This window comes from Aquarana catesbeiana, linkage group LG08, assembly GCF_042186555.1.
Source record: "Aquarana catesbeiana isolate 2022-GZ linkage group LG08, ASM4218655v1, whole genome shotgun sequence".
Classification (NCBI taxonomy): Eukaryota; Metazoa; Chordata; class Amphibia; order Anura; family Ranidae; genus Aquarana; species Aquarana catesbeiana.
The window spans coordinates 253,867,835-253,893,305 of NC_133331.1; the positions used below are offsets into that span (position 1 = coordinate 253,867,835).

At 45.9% G+C, this 25,471-nt stretch overlaps 1 protein-coding gene across 3 annotated transcripts in view; it reads right to left on the minus strand.

Moving 5' to 3' along the window:
• The window catches only part of LOC141106334 (glycine N-acyltransferase-like), a 166,956-nt gene that overhangs the window by 81,062 nt on the left and 60,423 nt on the right, over positions 1 to 25,471 (minus strand). Inside the window, exons 1-3 of one of the 3 annotated variants that reach the window (XM_073597019.1) lie at positions 21,306 to 21,407; positions 20,320 to 20,413; positions 20,137 to 20,244 (exon numbers count right to left, since the gene is read on the minus strand). The exons of 1 other annotated variant lie outside the window; for it this stretch is intronic. In XM_073597019.1, coding sequence (XP_073453120.1) covers positions 20,137 to 20,195 — 59 coding nt within the window. In that variant the 5' untranslated portion in view covers positions 20,196 to 20,244; positions 20,320 to 20,413; positions 21,306 to 21,407. Of the gene's footprint in view, positions 1 to 20,136; positions 20,245 to 20,319; positions 20,414 to 21,305; positions 21,408 to 25,471 lie in introns of those variants that run through there. One more of the 3 variants, XM_073597018.1, reaches the window with a different exon arrangement.

The following is a 25,471-nucleotide window of genomic DNA, read 5'->3' on the forward strand; positions in this document are numbered from 1 at the left end:
GCGGTTTTCAACATGTGCTTCAGAAACGGCTCATATGGAACAGTCCATACTGGTCTTACGGTGTTTCACTTCCCCACACGTGCCGCTTTGTTACTGGGTCTGGTGGTTCCCATTCTGCCCCTCCAGAGGAGAAACCCTCCAAGAAGGGCCTATAAGAAATTGACCTGTTTAAACTGGGTGGCGAGGTGGCGTTAAGGCGAAAAATCCACCTCTGCTCTCGTTGGAGCAGGGTTCTGTTCCAATCGCCGCCTCGCATTTTTCCCCCCTCTGCTGCCGCTGGACTCACCTACGTGTGTCGGTGCGTTGACCTACCCCGCCGGCTGGGGGCCTCGCAGGCTGACGGCTGCAACACATATTGTCTTTAAAGGACAAATTCTGGATAGGAAACTATTTCAAGAACCACACAGTTTGCACGGTCAGTTTCCAAACATTCACATGTAAATCATGGAGTGATTACATACGTACTTTTTAAAACTGCACCTTTTGTATAACCAATGTTACGTATTTAATGTGCGTTTATGTGTTTACTTGCAGACGTTTGTACGTTCTGCGACAAAATCGCACATACCCCTGATGAAGAAATAGTAAATTTCAAAACGCGTTGGGTTTTTTCTGTTGTGTCCACTATCAACCCAACAGACCCTTGCGATCACCAGCTGTCCTGTTTGAACTGTCACTCTATGACTAGTTTTGTCCAGAATCGAATTGTGTTTTTTGATAAGTGTATTGTTTATAAGTGCTCATTATTTTAAACCAATGTTTCTTAATAAAATCTTATATTTTTTATATACTTTTTTCATACTTCACTGCGCTATCTGCCTGTCTCCAAAAGTCCCACTTAGAGGAAATTTGACCTTTTCAATATACTGTAATTAGGGATGTGGGGTAGGTTAGCGCCAACTCTGTGACATATAGCACAGTTTCAATTATTTTTTTACTAAGTAACTATAGACCTGTTAGTTTAACTTCTATAGTCGGGAGGATACTGGAGCGTTTAATAAAAGACCACATAGACGAGTTCTTGCTGGAAAAAAACATTTTAAGCAACAGACAGCATGGATTCATGAAAGACAGAAGTTGTCAGACAAACCTGATTTCTTTTTATGAAGAGGTAAGTAAAACCTTGGACAGAGGGGTGGCTGTGGATGTGGTATACTTGGATTTTGCAAAAGCGTTCAACACAGTTCCCCACACACGGCTCATGTGTAAGGTAAAGTCTACAGGCTTGGAAATATCAGTTTGTAAATGGATAGAAAACTGGCTAAAAGACAGAATTCAGAGAGTAGTGGTTAATGATTCTTACTCTGAATGGTCTAAGGTTATCAGTGGTGTACCCCAAGGTTCAGTGCTGGGACCCTTACTTTTTAATACCTTTATAAAGGATATAGGGACTGGGATCAAAAGTAACATTTCTGTCTTTGCAGATGACACCAAGCTATGCAGTGGAATAACGTCCTTACAGGATGTCCCCAATTTACAAGCCGACCTCAATGCACTGTCTAATTGGGCGACTATGTGGCAGATGAGGTTTAATGTTGATAAATGTAAAGTTATGCTCTTGGGGGCTAAGAATATGCATGCATCATACATGCTAGGGGGAGTACAACTGGGGGAATCCGTGGTGAAGAAGGATCTGGGGGTTTTGGTAGATCATAAGCTCAATAATAGCATGCAATGCCAAGCTGCGGTTTCCAAAGCGAGCAAAGTCCTTTCTTGTATTAAGAGAGGTATGGACTCTAGAGAGAGAGAGAGAATTTTGCCCCTCTACAAATCATTAGTAAGACCTCATCTGGAATAGGCAGTTCAGTTTTGGGCACCAGTTCTCAAAAAGGATAATCGGGAAACTGGAGAAAGTGCAGAGAAGGGCAACCAAACTGATAAGAGGCATGGAGGAGCTCAGCTATGAGGAAAGATTAGAGGAACTGAATTTATTCACTCTTGAGAAGAGGAGAATAAGGGGGGATATGATCAACATGTTCAAATATATAAGGGGTCCATATAGTGATCTTGATATTGTTATTCTCTTTACGGTCAACCCAGAGGACACGGGGGCACTCTTTACATCTAGAGGAAAAGAGATTTCATCTCCAAATATGCAAAGGTTTCTTCACAGTAAGAGCTGTGAAAATGTGGAATAGACTCCCGCCAGAGGTGGTTCTGGCCAGCTCAGTAGATTGCTTTAAGAAAGGCCTGGATACTTTCCTAAATGTACATAATATAACTGGGTACTAACATTTTATAGGTAAAGTTGATCCAGGGAAAATCCGATTGCCTCATGGGGGATCAGGAAGGAATTTTTTCCCCTGCTGTAGCAAATTGGAGCATGCTCTGCTGGGGTTTTTTGCCTTCCTCTGGATCAACTGAGGGTATACAATTGGGTATTTTGGATTGTATGATATTTTTTATTTTATTTATTGTTTTTAAGGTTGAACTGGATGGACTTGTGTCTTTTTTCAACCTGACTAATAAGGATGAGCTTCGAGTTCGAGTTGAACTCATGTTCGACTCGAACATTAGCTGTTCGCAAGTTCTCCGAACAGCGAACAATTTGGGGTGTTCGCAGCAAATTCGAATGCCGCAGAACACCCTTTAAAAGTCTATGGGAGAAATCAAAAGTGCTAATTTTAAAGGCTTATATGCAAGTTATTGTCATAAAAAGTGTTTGGGGACCCGGGTCCTGCCCCAGGGGACATGGATCAATGCAAAAAAAAGTTTTAAAAACTGCCGTTTTTTCAGGAGCAGTGATTTTAATAATGCTTAAAGTCAAACAATAAAAGTGTAATATCCCTTTAAATTTCGTACCTGGGGGGTATCTATAGTATGCCTGTAAAGGGGCGCATGTTTCCTGTGTTTAGAACAGTCTGACAGCAAAATGACATTTGGAAGGAAAAAACCCATTTAAAACTACCCGCGGCTATTGCATTGCCGATAATACACATAGAAGTTCATTGATAAAAACAACGGCCCTTCAGGTCTGGTATGGATATTAAGGGGAACCCCGGCCAAAATTAAAAAAAAAAAGACGTGGGGTTCCCCCTAAATTCCATTGCAGACCCTTCAGGTCTGGTATGGATTTTAAGGGGAACCCCGCGCCAAAAAAAAACAAAAAAAAACGGCGTGGGGTCCCCCCAAAAATCCATACCAGACCCTTATCCGAGCACACAACCTGGCAGGCCGCAGGAAAAGAGGGGGGGACGAGAGTGCGCCCCCCCCACCTGAACTGTACCAGGCCACATGCCCTCAACATTGGGAGGGTGCTTTGGGGTAGCCCCCCAAAACACCTTGTCCCCATGTTGATGAGGACAAGGGCCTCATCCCCACAACCCTGGCCGGTGGTTGTGGGGGTCTGCGGGCGGGGGGCTTATCGGAATCTGGAAGCCCCCTTTAACAAGGGGACCCCCAGATCCCGGCCCCCCCGTGTGAAATGGTAAGGGGGTACTTACCCCTACCATTTCACTAAAAAACTGTCAAAAATTTTAAAAATGACAAGAGACAGTTTTTGACAATTCCTTTATTTAAATGCTTCTTCTTTCTTCTATCTTCCTTCATCTTCTTCTTCTTCTGGCTCTTCTGGTTCTTCCTCCAGCGTTCTCCTCCAGCATCTCCTCCGCGGCGTCTTCTATCTTCTTCTCCTCGGGCCGCTCCGCACCCATGCCATGGGGGGAGGCTCCCGCTCTTCTCTTCATCTTCTTCTTCATCCTCTTCTCTTCTTCCTTCTTCTCTTCATTTTCTTCTCCGGGCCGCTCCGCATCCATGCTGGCATGGAGGGAGGCTCCCGCTGTGTGACGGCGTCTCCTTGTCTGACGGTTCTTAAATAACGGGGGCGGGGCCACCCGGTGACCCCGCCCCCTCTGACGCACGGGACATGACGGGACTTCCCTGTGGCATTCCCCGTGACGTCACAGGGAAGTCCCGTCAAGTCACCGTGCGTCAGAGGGGGCGGGGTCACCGGGTGCCATGGGTGCAGAGCGGCCCGAGGAGAAGAAGATAGAAGACGCCGCGGAGGAGATGCTGGAGGAGAACGCCAGAGGAAGAACCAGAAGAGCCAGAAGAAGAAGAAGATGAAGGAAGATAGAAGAAAGAAGAAGCATTTAAATAAAGGAATTGTCAAAAACTGTTTCTTGTCATTTTTAACATTTTTGACAGTTTTTTAGTGAAATGGTAGGGGTAAGAACCCCCTTATCATTTCACACAGGGGGGGGCCAGGATCTGAGGGTCCCCTTGTTAAAGGGGGCTTCCAGATTCCGATAAGCCCCCCGCCCGCAGACCCCCACAACCACCGGCCAGGGTTGTGGGGATGAGGCCCTTGTCCTCATCAACATGGGGACAAGGTGTTTTGGGGGGGCTACCCCAAAGCACCCTCCCAATGTTGAGGGCATGTGGCCTGGTATGGTTCGGGGGGGGGGCCGCACTCTCGTCCCCCCCTCTTTTTCCTGCGGCCTGCCACGTTGCGTGCTCGGATAAGGGTCTGGTATGGATTTTTGGGGGGACCCCACGCCGGTTTTTTTTTTTTTTTTGGCGCGGGGTTCCCCTTAAAATCCATACCAGACCTGAAGGGTCTGGTATGGAATTTAGGGGGACTCCCACGTCTTTTTTTTTTAATTTTGGTTCGGGGTTTCCCTGTGGGAAATTCCCATGCCGTTTTTATCAATGAACTTCTATGTGTATTGTCGGCAATGCAATAGCCGCGGGTAGTTTTAAATGGGTTTTTTCCTTTCCAAATGTCATTTTGCTGTCAGACTGTTCTAAACACGGGAAACATGCGCCCCTTTACAGGCATACTATAGACACCCCCCAGGTACGAAATTTAAAGGGATATTACACTTTTATTGTTTGACTTTAAGCATTATTAAAATCACTGCTCCTGAAAAAACGTCAGTTTTTAAAACTTTTTTTTTGCATTGATTCATGTCCCCTGGGGCAGGACCCGGGTCCCCAAACACTTTTTATGACAATAACTTGCATATAAGGCTTTAAAATAAGCACTTTTGAGTATTCATGTTTGTGTTCCATAGACTTTAACGGTGTTCGAGCGAACTTTTTTCCTGTTCGCATGTTCTGGTGCGAACCGAACAGGGGGGTGTTCGGCTCATCCCTACTGACTAACTATGTAACTATAAATCAACCCCTTATCATAACATATACATATGTGTCCCATCCAGTTATGCATCCCGCTCTTAACCTCCTATAACTCCTCACTGTAGACACGGGTCGGGATTAGGCAGGCTTGCTCACAATGACCTTTCCTACCGCACTTTTGGCATGTCAGCGGTATTGCAGGGCTCTGACTTGGCAGCAAAGTCTCTAACTTGTACGCAGAGACCCTACCGTCAATTCGTCCCTCAGCTTGCATAGATAACTGGGCGACCCTTCTATATAAATATCGAGTCTAACAACACATATAAATTTGCAACAATGACAAAACCCACACAATTCCATCCCTGTGCCTGGATTTCAGAAACCATGCCCAGGGTATACCATGCACCTCTACCTATGGTTAGGTTCAAGGAACCCCCTAGTTCCATGACTAACATTACATTGGTATTCTTTAGGACAAAGAAACAAACTCTTCTATGTCCCAAATAATACCCAGGTGCTTCCTTCCCAGCAATGATCCCTCTATCCCGAATACAGAATGAAATATCTTCCCAACATTTTTCGTTCACCACCATGTATTGACCTGGCATACAAAGGACATCATGGTCATGCTTCCGACCGAGGGAAGTATCAACCTGCCTCCAGCTTCCATCTTCTCTGATCATATGTGGGCAATTAGCCTCAAACGCAACAAGATAGAATCCCCAGTCAGTAAGCCCATTAATGCCACCAAATATACAGACCGAGTCTGCACTTCTGTATATGAGATCATACAGCATAACACCTTTCACAATCCAAACTGGTACAGCCCATCCAGGCATTCGACCACCACTTTTTGGATCTGTGTAAGCAACGTGTTTGGCAAAGTCTTACTGAGCGGTGATACTAACTCATATGGAGACTGTACAATCAGCTCAATGCTGGTTGACACTTCCACCTGCCACTGCGTGCACGCCAGAGCCAATGACAGATTTTTGTCCTATACCATCACATTCTCTACCAACCTCTCAACATGGTTGACAAAATCTTGAGCCACTTTAACCTGGGTATTCATGTGACTTTGTTGAATGTTATTAAGGATGCCACCAATCTCTCTGAGTAACAAAGCCCCACTTAAGCTATGGCTGAGAGTTTGTTCCTCAGGATTCCGATGTCCACTCCATTAACACCCCCATTCCAGCTTCTATTCCCCCAATATCGTGCTGAATACATCCCTCCTCTTCCGGTTACTCCTCAGACATACGCGCCCTGCATGAACCTTATTCTGTGTCCGCACATCTCTGGGAGCAAGTCACTGGTACAATGATCGCACTTGATTCAGTGTATACTCAGCACATATAGGGTAATAGGTTTTTATCAACCACTGTGAGATGTTGCAGCGCCATGTGGTGAAGGCATATTGTACCCTGGTAGCCAACGTTTGTTCCCTTTATCTAACGGAGCATGCTCCTGTGTGTATTCACTGGCCTTCCCTGTGCCGGGTTTCAAACTCTCAAGTGAGACATCAACCAGGTGTATCTCCCCATACAAGGACATTTTAACCCCATTAATGTGTCACCTGGCCAGCCTCTAGTCTGGCCAACCGACACCTTATTATGTATAAGCGCCAGTCTCCTGGGTACCTGCACCATATTACTTCCGTTACGTCAATACATGTCATACATTAAAAACCTTTTCTTCTTTCAATTCCTTCCTCCAACAAAAAAAAAAACATATTTCACATTTAATGTTGTGACAGATTGGATGTGTATATTCCTTTTCCAACCTCCAACCCATCGCACATGTATTAATAGCATGATTGCATCCATCAGGAGAGACTCTGGCAAAAATGTTTCACAAGTCTTGTTGATAGGCACAGTCCTTCAGATCCAGCATTACCCCTAAATTGTCCATAAGCAAAAACAAGTATTAAACTGAATCTTTTTGTTTGTCCCTTCTCTCCTGATGTTTATCAGAACAAATTTGCGGTGTGGTATGGCACAGACAAATTGCCAACCAGATGAACATCTGTCATCCATGTTCCAGAGACCTCTCCAATCTCGCTCCACCAGGACTCTGGAATTGAAACACAAGAGCAGCATCAAATTCTTATCCATAATATCTGCTCACTTGCTACATTTATTTACAGTTCCTGCCTTGGAACCCAGGAACTTAGTATTCCTGGCTTCTGCAACTCTGACCAAACTATCAAAACAACCATGACCTCTTTACGCTGAACCCACTGTAAAATAGATCCCCATGGTATGATCAAAATTTAAATAATACAAACGTCAATGTTGACTCTCAGAATTCTCAGTTTAAACACTAAAAAACAATGCATTTATCTATCTTTAAGATCTATGCACTAACTCCCCTCTCAGGTGGACAAAGGCTAAACCTTTTGGAACTTTTTCCACCTGAATGAACATAAAACAAAGAGGAAAAAAAAAAAAAAAACGAACTCCAGATTCTAGAATGGCTTCCTACCAACAACTCTTAAATAAACAAAATGTATTCAGCTGGAGGACATATGCCCATGACCATCTATTCAGCTGCTAATTGAGGGAATAGCCAATTACCCCCCTTTCAGGTGGACTAAACAATAATTTTTCCACCTGAACAAAACAAAAATAAAATTGAAGTAAACAATATCATTAATATTATATCTGTGTATTAATTTGTCTAGTCCCTATAATTAGTTGGTCTATTAAACTCTGAGCACATGTTACTGTTAATATCACAATAATACAAGGTTAGCTATGAAACCAAACACACAATTTATAAGTAATAAAGATCCAATTCAAACTCTGGATAATAAATATGACCCTAGACCATGTTGCTATCCAACAGTGGGTGAGCAGAGCTTCTGACGCATGTGTTTTGCCTGGCAGAGGAAAGGCTAAAGATTTGCCCAGACTCTCAAGATTTCAGAGAGAGGTTCAAAGAAAAGTGGCTCAGAAGTGGGGCCTAGATTATCCCTATGTTCCGGAACACATTATGGAAGTTGTTGAAAGTTCCCGGGAAGCATGGGAGGATGATCTTGTTTGGGACTATCTTCATGTTCCTAAACCTAAAAGGACACCTGACAGTGAGGTTTGGGTTTCATTTAAAGACATCCACCATGAATGGAGACTTGGAAGAGCGATTCACAAAGGCCGGACAAAATACCTGTAGCTACTCGGTGCGAGGACCAGGGGACAGTCGGAAAAGGTTGCCTGACCCGAGGTATTATTTGTGAGCAGGATTGTTGAAAGTGCACTCACAAATGTATGTTACTACCCAGATTGACTGCAGGATGGCAGATGGGTTAGGGTGGGTTTTCCCCAAATACTTTGCCCAGCAGGAGACTCACATTCATGGTGCCTAACAAGGACAAAATCATGGACACTAGGGTGTGCTGTCTCTGCTAAGTCCCTTTGCTGCACAAGTACTTCTACAAGGACTCTTGTTTAAGAGCCAAACAGTAAGTTTATTTGCCAACGGGCAGACTAATTGAATTGCTGAGCATGTCTGTTTAGGGTGCGCTCTGCAGGAGGACTGCTGGACTCCTTTTGAGGGAACGATGATCCTAACAGAAACGTACATGCCATAAAAGATTGTATATTTGATTACCCAATAGAGGATGATAACCCCCTCTGTTTGGTAATGTATGTGTAGTTGTTAGAAATGTTTACTGTCTTCTTTTAGGTATATTGAAGATGTGACGACTGTCTATCTTACAGATGAAGGCCTGTGGTAAGCAGAGTATTCCTCCTGCGGAAGCAATGCTTTGGTTCCGCTTGTATGGAATGTTAGCTGTAGGGATCTACAGTCAGGCCATGTAAATAAAAAAAAAAAAAAAAGTGCTGATATTGTATACAATGACATTAATGTTATTCCTGTTTCAAGTTTATATTTCCTTTTCCCCATTCCCATCTGATTAGTGAGATGCTCTTTCCTCCTTAAAATTAAGGAGGTACTCTAAATTCATTCCCCACAACTGGGGACAGTTGTGATTCAAGTGGGGGGTGCATATAGCGGGCACCTACTTTTAAGTATGTGACCTTTTTGCTAGTTTATAGTTTCAGGTAAATTTAGGCAGGCTTGTACCATTATAGCAGGCCTGTTTTGTTCATTTGGGATTTGAGTGGCAGGTAGTTTGTATGCGAGTCCCGGCCAATCATTAATTTGTTTGACAATGCCCCAGGACTCTCATATAAAAGCCGGGTCACATGGTCAGTCAGGAGTTTCCTGTTGGAGCTTGGAGAGGAGCCAACCTGGTGCCCGGAGGGGAGAGGGGGCCGGGGAGCCAACGGAGCCCCCCCCTTGCGAGAAGGGTGGGGAACCGGCCTACATAGAGGAAGAGATGACACCGTACAGCATGCAGTTGCTGGTGTCGTTGGCCGCCCCTGCGGGGAAGGGAGCGTGCCATAAAGGAGAAAAGGGATCAAGGAATCATTGCTAAAGAAGTAGCAACTAAGTGGAGGACAACTGGGCGATCGATCGTTTATGAGTGGCACATGGACTATTGATCACGTGAGTGAAAGCCCAAGGGAAGGGTACTGCCAGAGGCTGAGGGATGTTGGTACGCAAGTCAGTGAGACAGGTGGTCATGGCCTGTGACTTTGGGTTCAACAATGCCCCGGGATTCCAATCAGTCAAGCGGGAAGAGTTATTCAGAGTGACTTTTCTTTAGCTCAACTTGGAAGTATCATGCAGATGGGAAGTAGTGGTAAAGAGGTGGCAGTGAAGCTGCTAGTACACATATAGAGATACAGACTGTCCTTAAAAAGTTCTGCAGATGAAGAAGTTATTCAGACTCTTTATCAATTATTCTCTATTAAATCTACTTCCATCTTCCCTGATAAAGAAATCGCCTAAAGTGATTTCCCATTTTCCTATTATCCTCAATGATTCTAAGTCCTTGCATGAAAGAAACAGAAAAGATTACAAAGCAACAAAAGAGCATCTCAAAAGAAATCCTTCTCCTATCCCAGTTCATGTTAATTAAATAAAAGCAAGAGAAAAATGCAATTTGGACCGTATCTGATCATGCGGGCTGCGATGGGTCAGGTGGTAAACGTGAATTACGGATATAACAATTAATCAGCAGCTCCTTCAGGGGTAAGCGCTACACTGGCAACATACCTGCCTTCGATTTGGCCATGCAGGGCCCAAACAATAGAGAACTAACATAGTTCAAACTACCCCCCCCCCCCCCCCCCCCATCCCGACCATCTGCCACAAACTCGAAATTTACTTATACATGAACTTCCGTCTTGATATAATTGTGCAATGTCCTCCGTAAACTCAGCGTAGTCATCTCTCTTTATTTACAAAAATAGTTCAGAAAGCAGAAAACCCTGAGATAAGACAAAACACCATCTAGCCTAGCAATTCCCACTCAACTATAACACTTCTTACTTCCTACATTGTGTTGATCAATTTAACCCACAGTTACTGATGAATCCAGCCATGCTTGCCAGACTTTTGTAAACTTTTTTGCACAACCTTTGGCTCTATAAGTAGCTTTGTATAGGGGTATCACTGAGTTGATCAATCCCTTCCAGAAAGGGAGTGCATTTGACTTTTTCCATTGTAATAGGATAGCTTTTCTGCCATAGAATAAACCTATATTTAGCAATGTGCGATGTGCCAGAGAGGGTACCACTTCTTCCACCAACCCAATGAGGCAGACCCCAGGAGTCACAGGTACTGGAATGCCGAGCACCTCCGACAGACAACCTGTGACCTCCGTCCAAAAGATATGAATTGCTGGACACCCCCAGAAGATGTGTTCTGCATCCACTGGGGAGTGTTCGCATCTCCAACACTGGCCATCAGCAGACGGATAGCCTAGCTGAGGTGAGATAAATGCGATGTAGAAATTTGAACTGAATTAGACGATCCCTAGCTGAGACTAGATGTTTAAAAGGGTGATCCCACATATCCTCCCCTTGAATATCTGGAATTTCCTTCTCCCATCGTTCCCTGCATCTGGATACCCCCTGCGGTGTTTTTTTAAATAGGGATTTATATATTGTTGATAAAGGTTTAGTTAGGTCCTCCTCCTTTAAAATGGATTCAAGTGTTGAAAGGAGATATTCCACCCTTCAGTCACCGAACTTCGCCCGAAAGCCATGGCGCAGCTGCAGGTACCAAAAGAAGGTACAGTTCGGTAGATTGTGTCTTGCTTTAAGTTGATCGAAAGTAATAAGATCTCCTTCTCTGGTGATATCCTCCAATATCTTAATGCCCCTACCAGCCCACACTGTTGGATCTGGGATGGAGCAGAAGTGTGACAGATTCGGGTGTAACCATAACGGTGCTGAAGGTGTGACTCCCAAATAACTAGGCGATGCCAATGTAGTAGCGACCTCCCAGGCCCTAATGGTGGCTTTCATTGAAACAGTTATAGGTAAGCTGGATTTCGGGCCCCTGTAAAGGGCCAATCTCAGGCTTTCATACGATCCCATGTGTGCCGCTTCCAGAACTGAGTCCCCATCATCTGCCGTTAGCCAACGCCTGGCAAACACCATCTGACCAGCCAGATAATATTTTTGCCAGTCTGGAAGTGCCAAACCCCCTTGCCCCCCACGGTTCTTGAAGGGTTTTTATACTAATTCGAGGTGACTGCAGGTACCAGATGAAAGATCCTATTATTCCATTAAGAGTGGCATAAAAAGCTTTTGGGATCCATGTGGGAGAGTGAAAGTATAAGTAAAAACAGTATAACCGATAAGAATTTCATTTTAATCAAACTAACTCTCCCTAATAGCGAGAGCAGTAATTTTTCCATATTTGGGTCTTTTGTTTCAATCTAGTCAACAACGGAAGAAGGTTCAGTTTCATATACTCTTGGATGTTAGCCGTGATTTTAGCCCCTAAGTAAGTGATAGAGGAAACCCATCGCAACGGTAGAGCATCATCTCTTCGAGCCTGTGCCTCGGGACCCAGTGGTAATATAGACGACTTGCTCCAATTCACCCGTAGGCCTGAATAGGCGGCAAATTTGTCCAAGATCAAGAGAGCAGCCCTAAGAGAAGGCCCCGGATCTCGAAGGAATAGGAGCAAGTCGTCCGCATAAAGCGCTACACATTCTGTAATTGTTCCCACTTGAATCCCTCCCACCTCTCTGGATTGCCTCAATGCCCTAGCAATAGGTTCCATCATCATAGCAAAAATAAAAGGGGAGAGTGGACACCCCTGCCTAGTGCCCCTACCTAATATAAAAAGTCAGAGACCGTCAAGCCCAACCTGATTGCCGTCCGAGGATCACTGTCTAACATCGCTATCCAGCGACGAAAACCAACGCCTCCAGTACCTTATGCACGTAAGTCCAATCTACTGTGTCAAAAGCTTTTTCAATGTCAATGGAGACAATGACTTTAGCTGGAGACTCAGAGGTGTCTAGTTGGAGATGGGTGAATAATCTTCTCAGATTTGTGTCCGTTGACATGCCAGGCATGAATCCCGTTTGGTTAATATCTACCACGGTTGAGATGACCTTTGCCACCCGTAATGCTAAAACCTTGGCAAGAATCTTCAGATCCATATTTAGTAAAGCAATAGGGCAATATGAGGAACACTCCTTGGGATCCTTGTCCGGCTTCAGGAGGAGCACCATATATGCCTCCATCATTGACGCAGGCAAGGCTCCCTGTTCCCAGCAGTATGCAAAAAGTTTGTTCAATCTAGGGGCCAACTGAGGCAAATATGCCTTATAGAAATCCGCAGGAAACCCATCTGGGCCCGGCGCCTTCTGAGGGGGGAAAGCAAGTATGGCTGCCTCTACTTCCAGAACAGAGATAGGTTCTTCTAAAGATGCAGCATCTGCTCCTGATAATTTTGGCATGGACATATTCTGCAATAACTCAACCAACTCTAAGGGGTCATAAGGAGGGATGGGTGAATACAACGTTGAGTAAAAACATACAAATTGCTCTAAAATGTCCACCGATTCAGTAATGAGGATCCCACCCTCCCCCCTCACCACAGGAATACTAACCGGCGTCTTTTGTTCAGCAACCAGGTTGGCCAAAAGCTTACCATTCTTATCCCCTTCAGCAAAAATGGTCTCCGCCCTTTGCCTGACCTCATTGCTGGCCAAAGTTGCAAAATGTATTGCGACTGAGCGTCTAGATTCTAAAAGAGATACATAACTGTCCTCTGAAGGAGAGTCTGCATGAGTCTTTGCATCCTCTCGTTCTTTGGTCAGGAGAAACTCACCCTCTTGACTCTGATCCTTTTTGGCCGATTTAATTGCAGAGATGCACTCCCCCCTCACCACTGCCTTAAAAGCATCCCATTCTAGGGTGGGGTTAGCCGAACCCTCATTTGACTTCCAGTAATTGTCTATGGATTTTTGAACATGAGTAACCACCTGATCTTCTAATAGCCAGCCTGGTAACAGCCTCCAACACCCTTTCTTAGTCTTGTGAATCGAAAGTTCGGCATATGAAGGTGTAGAGATTTCCGTGACCTTCACGGGAGACTCCATCGGCAGTCCATGTAAGGGAGGCTTGCATCTGACCTTACGTAGCAACTTGGTTGTATTGAAACTGATCAGGTGTATTAGCATGGTGATAAAAATCTTAACGCATCGTGTACAACCCAGAGCAATATGTGCTAAGCATGAAGAGCATTCCACTCTGGAGCATGTACTGTCATGTTGAAGAAATAACTTGTGTTATGCACTGGTAGCAGATCAGAGTTACCACAGGACATAAGCCCCAGTGTGTCAGTGAAACGGAGCTTGTAGAAAAAAAAACGCAGTGCAGCAAATAGTAGGGAACACTGATCGAAAAAATTAAATAAGACAAAAAAGACAAAGAAAAAGAAACAACTAGCAGAAGTAAGCTTTCATGGGTTTTGATCCAGCCAGTCACATGCATCTTGCGGTGTTTCAAGAAACCTCACCGAGCCTTTATATTGAACCCGGAGACGACTTGGATATAACATGCTGTATTTCAGCTCTTTTTCTCTGAGCCGTCTCTTTACTTTATCAGTGAAGGATCGACGCCTGCGCTGTCTCCGCTGAGAAATCAGGAAACATAATACGTGCGTTCTCATATTTTAGTTCCTGGTGCTTCCTCACCTCAGCCAACAACATGTCTCTGTCCTTATAATTTAAGAACCGGACCAAAAATGGACGTGGTGGGGCACCTGATGGTCTAGCCCCTGTGGGGACTCTATGCGCCCTCTCTGCCACATAAGTGGGGGGAAGGTCACTCAGGGTTAATAGCGTTTTAAAGAACTGTTCAGCAAAAGTTGATGGGGCTGACCCCTCCACCCCTTCAGGAAGCCCCACCACTCTTACATTGTTTCTGCGTTGGCGGTCTTCAGCGTCATTTGCTCTGTGTTGTAGTGACTGAACCATGTCTTTCAGATCATTTAGTTGCGAGCCCTGTGTGTGAGACATCCTCCACCTCAGAGATTCGATCTACCGCCGTCGTCAGTCTGCCTCTGATCTTATCGAGGTCATGGCGGACAAAATTGCATTCTGCCGCCAGGCAGTCTATACGATTAACAAGTTCCGTTTTTGAGGCCGCTATGGCTTCCAGGATTGGTCCTGTGATGGCACCCGTATCTACCTCTATCTCCTGTGGCAGGATGGAAGGGATCTCCGGAGCCTGCGGTGATGAAATCTCACGCTGCGCCATCTTCACTGCAGGGGCGAATCCAGAGCCTAGTCTCGGGAGGGGCACTGCCAGAAAATACTTTTTTTGGGGTAAATTTAATGGGGAAATGGCTGGTGTTAGCGCTTCAATCATCATGGCACCATGGTTGTTATGGTGTCAGGATGATTGAAGCGCATTATTACTATTATTACATTGTTATAAAAAAAGAAATAGTTCAACTCACCATAATGCAGAATCAGTGGGAGCCCCGAGCGTGTCACTTGCCACTGTCACCTGCCACACGTTGCGGATTGCCACTTGCTATGTCGCCTGTCACTAGATGCAGATTGTCACTAGCCACGTCCCATGCCACACGTTGCAGATTGTCACTTGCCACGTCCTATGCCACACGTTGCAGATTGTCACTTGCCACGTCCCATGCCACACGTTGCGGATTGTTACTTGCCACGTCCCATGCCACACGTTGCAGATTGTCACTTGCCACGTCCCATGCCACACGTTGCGGATTGTTACTTGCCACACGTTGCGGATTGTCACTTGCCACGTCCCATGCCACATGTTGTGGATTGTTACTTGCCACGTCCCATGCCACACGTTGCGGATTGTTACTTGCCACGTCCCATGCCACACGTTGCGGATTGTTAATTGCCACGTCCCATGCCACATGTTGCGGATTGTTACTTGCCACGTCCCATGCCACACGTTGCGGATTGTTACTTGCCACGTCCCATGCCGCACGTTGCGGATTGTTACTTGCCACGTCCCATGCCACATGTTGCGGATTGTTACTTGCCTGCTATAATCATCTCTTGCTGCGTCCCAGTCAAGCAGCAGAGAGACGATGTAATCTCTCTGCTGCCGCGGCTGCCTGCACACTGCACACACAGTGAGGGCAGAACTGCAGGGATGCAGGGCGGGCGCTGGGCGGTGAGAGATTATGTTATCTCTCTGCTCCTCCGCCCGCCGGCTCCCTGATTGGCCAGCAGCCACTCACGCTGCCTGTCACCGAGCCGCACAGCTGCTCACTAACAGTGCAGCCTGCTGTCTCTCCCCAGTCCCCACCAGAGTCGCCCGAGACCAGCTGTCTCTCCCCACCTCTGTCTTTCAGCCGCGGAGCCGCCCGCCGGCTCTCTTACGTACAGAGACGCCTGCCAGCACATTCATTCTCAGAGGGGGCAATTGTCCCGTTGCCCTCCCCTGGATCCGCCCCTGCTTCACTGTCTGAGTTTGGGCGCGCTGTGTAGCAGACACGGGAACCAAGATGGGAGGAGCTAGTCGCCATGCTTTCTTGTGAGCGTAGCTGCCTCTGGCCTGACGGCGGCTGTGAAGTCTGCTTAGTTTGCTTCCTTGTCGCCGAAGAAGGCATCATTACAATCCCGGTCCGTTCCCCTAGGTTAGGAGCACACTTACAGCGAGTGATAAGCGGTCAGTCAGGCGCAAACAGGATAGTTAAACGGATACAAGCCGGAGCTCTCAGAAGACACGTCCTGCCGCGATCACATCTGGCCACGCCCCCCGATGTTCCAATATTTAAAGAAGAACACACCACACGTGGTGTTTTTACAGGAGACACATCTGGATGGGAGCAGGATACTGGCATTGCATACAGCCTGGATACAGCGGGCAATACATGCGACATACTCCACCTATGCTAGGGGAGTGTCAATCCTAATTAGCAAGGTAGTACCCTGTACCATACACCATGTCATCTCAGAGCCTGGTGACCGTTTTTTAGTAGTTATAGCCGATATTAGCACGTGCAAGATGGTTTTGGTAAATGTCTATATACCGCCTCCCTTCCAGGTTCAGGTCCTGTATGATCTCCTTAGTAAATTGGCCCCTTACATGCATCTTCCTCTCATAGTGGCAGGGGATTTCAATGCCATATTGTCTGCCGCCTTGGACTCGTCTAATGCATCCAGGGTGGCATCTGCCGACCTTTCTGCCTGGGCGCGGCTATGACCTCCCTGACAGAACTCTGACGATGGAAGAATCCCAATACCAAAAGCTTTTCGCACCTTTCAAAAACTCATAGGTCCTCCTCGAGGATAGACATGGCTTTTGCCAATGTGCAAATATTACAGGTAGTGGGAGGCGCAAATTATTTAGTGGGTGGCATCTCGGACCACACACCACTTTCAATACATATTGGTATCCCCTCTGCTCTCGGGGGGGGGGGGGGGGGTGTGGAGATTGAACCCAGGCTGGTTGGAGGTAGAAGAGGTGTCTTCCCCGGTGATGCCACATTTTGCTGGCTACTGGAGGGACAACCTTGGCTCGGCTGACCCCACTACAGTCTGGGACGCATTCAAGGCATATATGCGTAGACATTACATTTCAGCCATTAAGCAGACAGGTAGAGTTCACAATAGGAAGGAGCAAGAATTGCAAGACAAGGAAAGGACTTGTGAATTGGCTCATGCCAATGCTCAATCCAAAACAACAAGTGAAGATTTATTGGAGGCATGCCGCATTTTGGCACTGCACTAAACTGAACTTACGCGTACTTCGAGCAAAAAGCGCAGAATCCATTTTTCGAGCAGGGGGACAAAAATGGAAAACTATTAGCTATGCTAGTGGCAGAGCAGAGAATACAGACCAATATACCATGTATTAAAAACGCCCAGGGAGACATTCTCACAAACCCAACAGATGTCATGGACAGGTTTGTGGAGTGCTACTAGGACTTGTGTGCTCCTATTCCAGCCTATGATAATCAAAATTTAGAGGCACTGTTGTTGTCTTTGAATGTCCCGGTGTTGTCAGAGCCAGATAGGGACATTTTGGAGGCTGAGATAACAGATAAAGAAATAGCCCAGATGGCTTCTGTATAGAATGGTATAGACTAAAAACACTGTATTGCCACTGTCTGAAACATAAGTGTCTCCCGGAATCTTTGTTAGAAGCCCAGGTGATTCTCTTGCCGAAACTGGGCAAGGATCCATTGGCCTGCTCCTCATATAGGCCCATAGCACTCTTAAATCAGGACCTCAAAACTCTAACAAAGATACTAGCCACTAGAGTCTCACAAGTTATCGCTACCTTAGTGGACATAGACCAGACGGCGTTCATACCCCAAGAATCTACAGACACCAACCTACGTAGACTGTTTGCGCATTTGCAAATTGACCACGACAACTCAGGGACTAGAGTGGTAGGGTCTCTGGATATGGCGAAAGCCTTTGATTCTGTAGATTGGAATTATATGCTGACAGTGCTTTTCCATATGGGGTTTGGGGATGTGTTCATGACCTGGGTCTCGCTACTATACAGTAAGCCTCAAGCAGCCATAAAGTTGGGCTCCTCGGTTTCCCCTCAGTTTCCTGTTTGTAGAGGCACACGACAGGGGTGCCCATTGTTGCCATCTATGTTTGCATTAGCGATAGAGCCTCTGGCCATAGCTCTGAGGAAATCTACTGAAGTAAGAGCACTAGAGGTGGGAGGTATACAGGAATGCATTGCACTCTATGCAGACGACATGCTCCTCTTTTTACAAGATGCAGGGCAGTCATTAGAGGCAGTGGTCGAGATATTGGATAACTTCGCCACTTTTTCAGGGATACGGGTGAACTAGGAGAAGTCCAGTGTGTTGGCTATCGACCCTGACACTCAGGGTCTGGCAACCAAAATGGTTCCCATTTCCTGGTTGTCAGAGTTCAAGTATCTGGGCATATGCATTTCATCCAGAGTGGGAGACTTTATGCCTCTCAATCTACTCCCCTTGCTGGCTGATGTCAAACTGCAGCTAGATGCATGGAAACATCTGCCATTGTCCTTGATCGGAAGGGTTAATTTACTTAAAATGAAGATTCTCCCAGTCTTCTTGTACTTCTTGCAGAACTCACCAATATGGATTCCCTGTTCCTTTTTTAGATGGGTAAATAGCTTATTTAGCTCCTTTTTATGGTCCACGGTACATCCTAGAATTAGCCTCCGAACCCTGCAGGAAACCTGGGGTCAGGGTGGACTGGCGCTAACGGACTTGTTTAAATATTTTATAGCCGGACAAATGGTAATTGTAAGACGCTGGCTGACAAGAGATGATAGGGATGCAGCAACAGTATTGGAGGTGGCCCTCATGGGATCATATGAAAGTTTATTTTACCTTGTACATAGGGGACCTAAGGCCTCCACTTCTTTGACTGGCTCGATGCGGGTCACTATACACAGCCTGGGATGGAGTACAAAAATTATTGAAATCTGCAGATGGGGGGTGGTCACAGGACATTCGTCTTTGGTTTAAACCTAGGTTACCCCATTTTGGTGCAATCCCTGACCCAATAATATGGGCCAGGGTTGGCATCAAACAACTGAAACACATAGTGGGCGGGAAAAAGTTGCTTGCCTTTGATCAACTCAAAGACAGATACAATCTGCCCAATTGGTATCTATTTAGATATTTCCAGCTACGACACGCATTCCTGACTCAGTTCAATTCAGACACACTGGAGCTGGGAGCATCTCCATTAGAGAATATGCTCTGTAAGGAAGACTTACAAAAACCACTAATCGACAGTTTATAAGGAATTATTTGTAGAGGCTGAAAATGCATACCAAATGCAGAGATACATGGAGTGCACTGGTGACAGATTTTGGAGGGGAGGACTGGGACGATATGTGGGATCACCCATTCCGGACTTTGGTGTCGGCCAGAGATAGGCTTGTTCAATATAAAATATTACATAGGGTTTATTATACCCCAGCAAGGATAGCCGGTATCTATGGTACCGGTGCAGCAGAGTGCTGGCACTGCACGATTAGCCCTGCGGACTTTGACCATAGATTCTGGCAGTGCCGGCTGATACAGGAGTTCTGGATGGGGGTATCACGCACTATACAGAAGCTACTCTCGGTGCCGATTCCTGTAACAGTCTCAGTCTGTCTATTAGGCCTGGTGGAGGACTTGGCGCCGAGGAGGACACAGAGAACCATGACTTCCCTTTCCCTCTTCTACGCACGTAAGGCTCTATGCAGATGACATGCTCCTCTTTTTACTCTTATTATATTGGAAAAAAACTGAACCGCCCACAGTGTCCTTCTGGAAGGATATAATCAATAAAGCACTGCCATTCTACAAAGCAACATACCTAAGCAGGGGCTGTCTGAAAAAAATCGAGAAAGTGTGGCAGTGCTGGCTTGATGCCAAAGATACTTTGAGTTGACCTGCTAAGATGAGGGAATGCTTTAAAAACAGTTATCTCTGATGTGGGTAAAATGACCTTGTAAACATGGTTAAATACTTCTCTGACTGATGATTGGGTGCACTACTGACTCCTGAGTCTAAAGAATCTTGTTTTGTTAAGCTTTTGATCCTGTGATTGTTGAAAGGCTGCACAAGGGATAGGGAGGGAAGGGGGGAATTTTGGTACTTTGTACTGTTTGTGTTGTTGAAAATTGTTCATACTGCCTTTTAACTTCTCTAGTTCTCTGAGGAACTTACCTCCAGGAAGGGGCGGCAAATGACAGAAGTGAAGTCCGGGCACTGGTCCACCAAAACATGCAGTCTGAATGGGTTTTTGTCAATCACATAATGCAATGCTCCATAAACCTGCAGGATGGACACTGTGAGGATTATGTGCTGTACACAGCTTTTATAACACAAATCCCATATATTTCTACTCACCTTTAGTGACTCTGGGAAGCTGTGGCTCAATAGTTTTCTCAGGGTAGCCAGTTTGGAGGAACAGGTTAGGAAAATCATTACTGTGAATGAAGAGCTAAAGGAAAGTTGTAATATAGATTATATGTAGAAAGGAGGAAGGGGACCTCTTTTTGTGACCTTTTCACATGGGCTTTACCTTCTATAAGAGCAATGTGAACAGCAAGCTTGTATGAGTTTTTCAGCAACCTTTTGCAAAGCTTTCGGCAAGCTTCCAGCAGCTTTCTCTAAGCCTTTAAAGGAAATGTTAAAGATAGATCATAATGGGAGTGCTGATTGTCACTTTGAACAATCATCTGCTAGCAGACATTCAACAATATTCAAGCAGTGCTGAAGCCTGCTAGTAGCTTGTTTAAAGTGGCAATTAGCACTCCCATTAGGATCTGTGTTCGACACTTGCAAACTGGAGCTGAAGGTGCACTAAGGCTGGGTTCACACTTAGTGCGGACACGGCTCACAGTAGGGGACCGGTGCGTCCCTGTTCTCCATTTCAGGGACGAATCAGGCCCAAATTTGTGCTTGAATTCGGACCTGAAATGGAACCAAATATGCATAGGACCCCTATGCAATCCGCTCTGTAGCCGCCATGGAGATGTGTGAACCGGCTCCACTAGTGTGAACCCAGCCTTAAAGTTTCAATAAAGCTTGCTGAACGCTTTTGTAAAGGTTTGCCGTTCACACTGCTCTTATACAAGCTGAAACCCATGTGAAACAGGCTTTTGACTGATTCCCTTTGACTGCTTTTTGATGTGTAAGGCAAAGCAATTAATACTAGATACACCAGGACAATAATAGCATGGTTAGTTTATTTTTAATAAATGCATGCTGCCTATTCCAGTTGCTATACAGGTGACTATCAGTTACTGAATATATTTAATCTTCTGATATATACTGATATACTGAGAGCAACAACAACCGTCAGTGCATCTATCATTAAGTAATCTGCTTACCTGCAATCACCTAGTTCAATGCAATTCTTCTGGGCCAGATATCTGCATGTGGCTAACAAATGTGAGCTGTGCCTGCAGCGGGAAGTGGGTTGTGTTCCAAAGTATCCTAAGTTTCCCATTACATTCCTTTTTTGGCCTGATCTGCACGCTCACTCTTCTTCCCCCTCACCTGGCCTCCTGCATTCACCCTGTACACATTGTACTAATTCTCTATGCAGTATTAACTGATTGTAGTTACTGTTTCATCCTTTCTTCCTTATAGCTGCCAACTTTAGTTAGAACTGAAAAATAAAATGGAACACTTTATTAAATGGAACAATTTTACTAGTCTGAAAAGTTTCTGATATGGCACAATATACTGGATTTACATGACTGTGCCATCTCTAAACAGACATACCAGTCCAAGAACTACTGTTGCAGACAAGAACGGGCTTGGACGCATTTGGATCAAAACCACCAGCAGAGATCCCAACCTGCAAAAACTTTCAGGGAGTTGGCAAACTTATTTCAGGGAGGTGACGCTTTGCGCCGGGGCCGACCCCCCCCCCCCCACCTCTAATGAAATGCAGCCTTACCAGAGCCCAATAAATGTAGCCTATCAGTGTCCATCCATGCCACCTCATCAGTGCCTATCAGCACAGCCCATCAATGTCCATCAATGCAGCATATCGCTGACCATCAGTGCCCATTCGTGCCACCTCATCAGTGCCCACCAGTGCAGCCCATCAGTGTCCATCAGTGCAGCCTATCAGAGTCAACCAGTGTCCTTCAGTGCCACCTCATCAGTGCCCACCAGTGCAGCCCATCAGTGCCATCTCATCAGTGCCCACCAGTGCAGCCTATCAGTGTCCTTCAGTGCCACCTCATTAGTGCCCACCAGTGCAGCCTATCAGTGTCCATCAGTGCAACCTATCAGTGCCCACCAGTGCAGCCCATCAGTGCCACCTCATCATTGCAGCCTATTAGTGTCAATCAGTGTCCTTCAGTGCCACCTCATAAGTCCCCACCAGTGCAGCCTATTAGTGTCCATCAGTGCAGCCTATCAGTGCCACCTCATCAGTGCTGACCAGTGCAGCCCATTAATGTCCATCAGTGCAGCCTAGTGTCCACCAGTGCAGCTCATCAGTGTCCATCAGTGCCACCTCATCAGTGCCTACCAGTGTAGCCCATCAGTGTCCCTCAGTGCCATCTCATCAATGTCCACCAGCGGTGCGCTCCCAGCTCTGTCCCGCCCCCTCCCCCGGCCACAGACAGAAGACATAGCAGCCCAAGCGGCCGCCGCTGCCGTACTCCATTCGGCCGCTCGGGCTGCTCTGTCTTCTGTCTGTGGCTAAGTGACAGGCCCAGCCCGGTGCTCGTGGGTCCCATCTCCCTGTGCAGGGAGAGAGGCTGTGGCTGTGGCCTACCATGCAGTGATTCCAACCTGGCCCTGGGGACCTAATCGTGACCTGCTGTTCGTTGGACATCCACGTGGCACCCACCCAGCAGATCTACACTACAGTCGCCTGCATCCATTAGCTATGGGTCATCGCTGGTCGCTTCACTGAAGGACGTCTCTTTCAGGATTGCTGTCAGCAAGGTGTAAGCCAGTCTGGTGGTTGGTGAGAGGGCAATTGCCCATCCTGTGCAACCTTTCTCTGCTTTAGCTGAACACTGTGTACAGACACCTTTTCCTTGGGAACACTTTACTGCAATACTGTTTGGAACACTGTACATAGACTCATTTACTTAAAACCACTTCAAGGAGTATCACTGGCCTGTTCAAAGGGGTTGTAAATCCTTGTGTTTTTTCACCTTAATGCATCCTATACATTAAGGTGAAAAAACTTCTGGCACTGAGCAGCTATCCAGCCCCCCCCCCCCCCCCCCCCCCATTTTACTCACCTGAGCCTGTTCCTTCCCTCGCCTCTCTGGCCGGGGTTCTTGATTGGATAGATTGATAGCAGTGCAGCCATTGGCTCCCACTGCTGTCAATCAAATCCAGTAACGCCTGCACTGGGGGGCCGGGCTGAATCCCGTGGCGTCTATCCGCACTCTCCAGATGAAGGTCCAAGCCCTGGAATTTAAGGTCGCCGCCGCCGAAAATAGGAACAGGAGGAACAACCCCCGGATCTTCGGCATGCCAGAAGGTGTGAAAGGGAAGAAGCCTACGGTGTTCGTAGAAGAATTGCTGAGAGGCCTATTACCTCCAGGACGGTTCGAGGATTACTACACCCAGAATTCACTACATCAAGGTGGGCTCCTAGTGATAGTTAGGCACCTTTCCCAGTTTCCTGTAAGATTGTAATTTACATTGGTGAGAGAGTCTTTTGATTGAAGACATCTTTACCTTGTTATTGTTTGCAGAACTGATCCTTGCGGAAAGTCACGGTGGAAGCACACTAGTCAGAAGCAGCTATTTTACATCTTATTATATTTTGCATCCCTGGCCCAATCTCCTCTCCCCCTCTTGGCTTTATCTCCACTGAGGTAGGATGTTATGGGGTGTATCTGACGCTTTGGGGTGATCTGATCTATATATTAAGTTTTGGGGTATTACTCATGGGAACATATAGGCGTTTAGCTCAATAATGTGTTAACTTTATTTTTAGATCTTATTTGGATCTATACCTGGGGGATTGACCACCTCGGGGAGGTTTCCCTGATCGGTGTTATCTGGGTGGACCAGTGTGGATAAGGTTGGACCAGTTGTCCACCTCAGTTTCCTTTTGGACACTGGGGTGATGTTTGTCTGACATAGCCGGCAGTGAGACTCTTACGTTGATATGTTTGGGTATGTTTTCCTTTTATGCGATTACTATGCCGAATGTTCTGTAATGCAAAGCAACTGTTCAATGTATTTATGCAATGAGTTATTGATATACCTTTTCTAATTTTGACTTCACTATACAGTGTGATCCTTCTCCACAAATTGCCCCTGATGAAGGGACGCCTTGCCAAGTCCTGAAACGCATAGGGACGTGTGGAAGACTTTATATGCATCACTACCATTTCATACCATTGTTTTTAATGGTTCTATTGTTGTATGTTCTCTCTGTTTTCTATATATATATTGCTGTTTTTTGTATATGTCAGTTTGTACCAATAAATTGCTCTTTTAATTACCAAGTTGCCATGAAACTCCCAATAACCGTTGGGGGTACTTTTATTCTCTTTGCTATAACAAACCCCAGGCTAAACTGGAACCCCTCTGCTTTCTTGTCACCCCTCTCCATGTTATTTACGTGGGATCACAGGGCTGCATTGGCTTGATCTCTTTACTGTACTCTGCTTGGGAGGTTAGGACTAGACTGGCAGTGGCCTCTATGGATTTATGCTCCCCAGTTCAGGTTTAGTGTTGATATGGGAGCCGCATTCACCTGACATTAACACATAGCCTGATCAGCACACATGGAGTTGGGGCAATACATGACTGTACCTGGTAGGAAAATAACATTTCCTGCTAACTATACACCATTGCCCAAAATCATACTGTACTTTTTCTTTTCCTCACTCCTCTGCAGGAGATGTTGTGTTTTACTGTCCCCTCAAATACTCGTGGAGGATGCTTAAGAGACTCCAGCTTTAAGGGATGTAATCTAACATGGATAACCAAGTTATCACAGAGCTGGAGACCTCCTGTTGGAATCACAGGGTTCTGCACCTTGCCGGGGGCCTGGCATTTTCTCAGTTATGACTTAAGTGCTGGGGCTCTGAATGTCGGAAACATGCTTGTGTGATGCAAACTGGATTATTGTTTGTTCTTAAAATCATAGCCATGAGCTACCTTTACAGCAGGTTGTTTTCAACTAATTCACTAGTGACTGTTACGCAGTTCTGAGTTTTGTTTAGTAACTAAGCTAAGTACCCCTGGGGTCACCTAGGAGAATAACTATGCAGCTTTCACCAGCATCTCTGTTGCCTTGTTAGGTAACACCTCTCGCTCTGAGCACGCACCCTTGATAAATTACTGTTCTTGTTGGATGTTGGGGGATATGATACATTTCTGTGGGTGTGGGGAGGGAGGCGGATTTTTCTGCCGTTGCAGACATTAAGGGAATTTTTTTGTTAAAGTTTTAAGTGTGGAGTTGCTTTCTTACATTTGGAGTCCTGCTATTTCGCATGTGCAATACGTTCATGATGCTGTACTATGTGTTGTGATATTACAACTAACAGGAAACGTACAA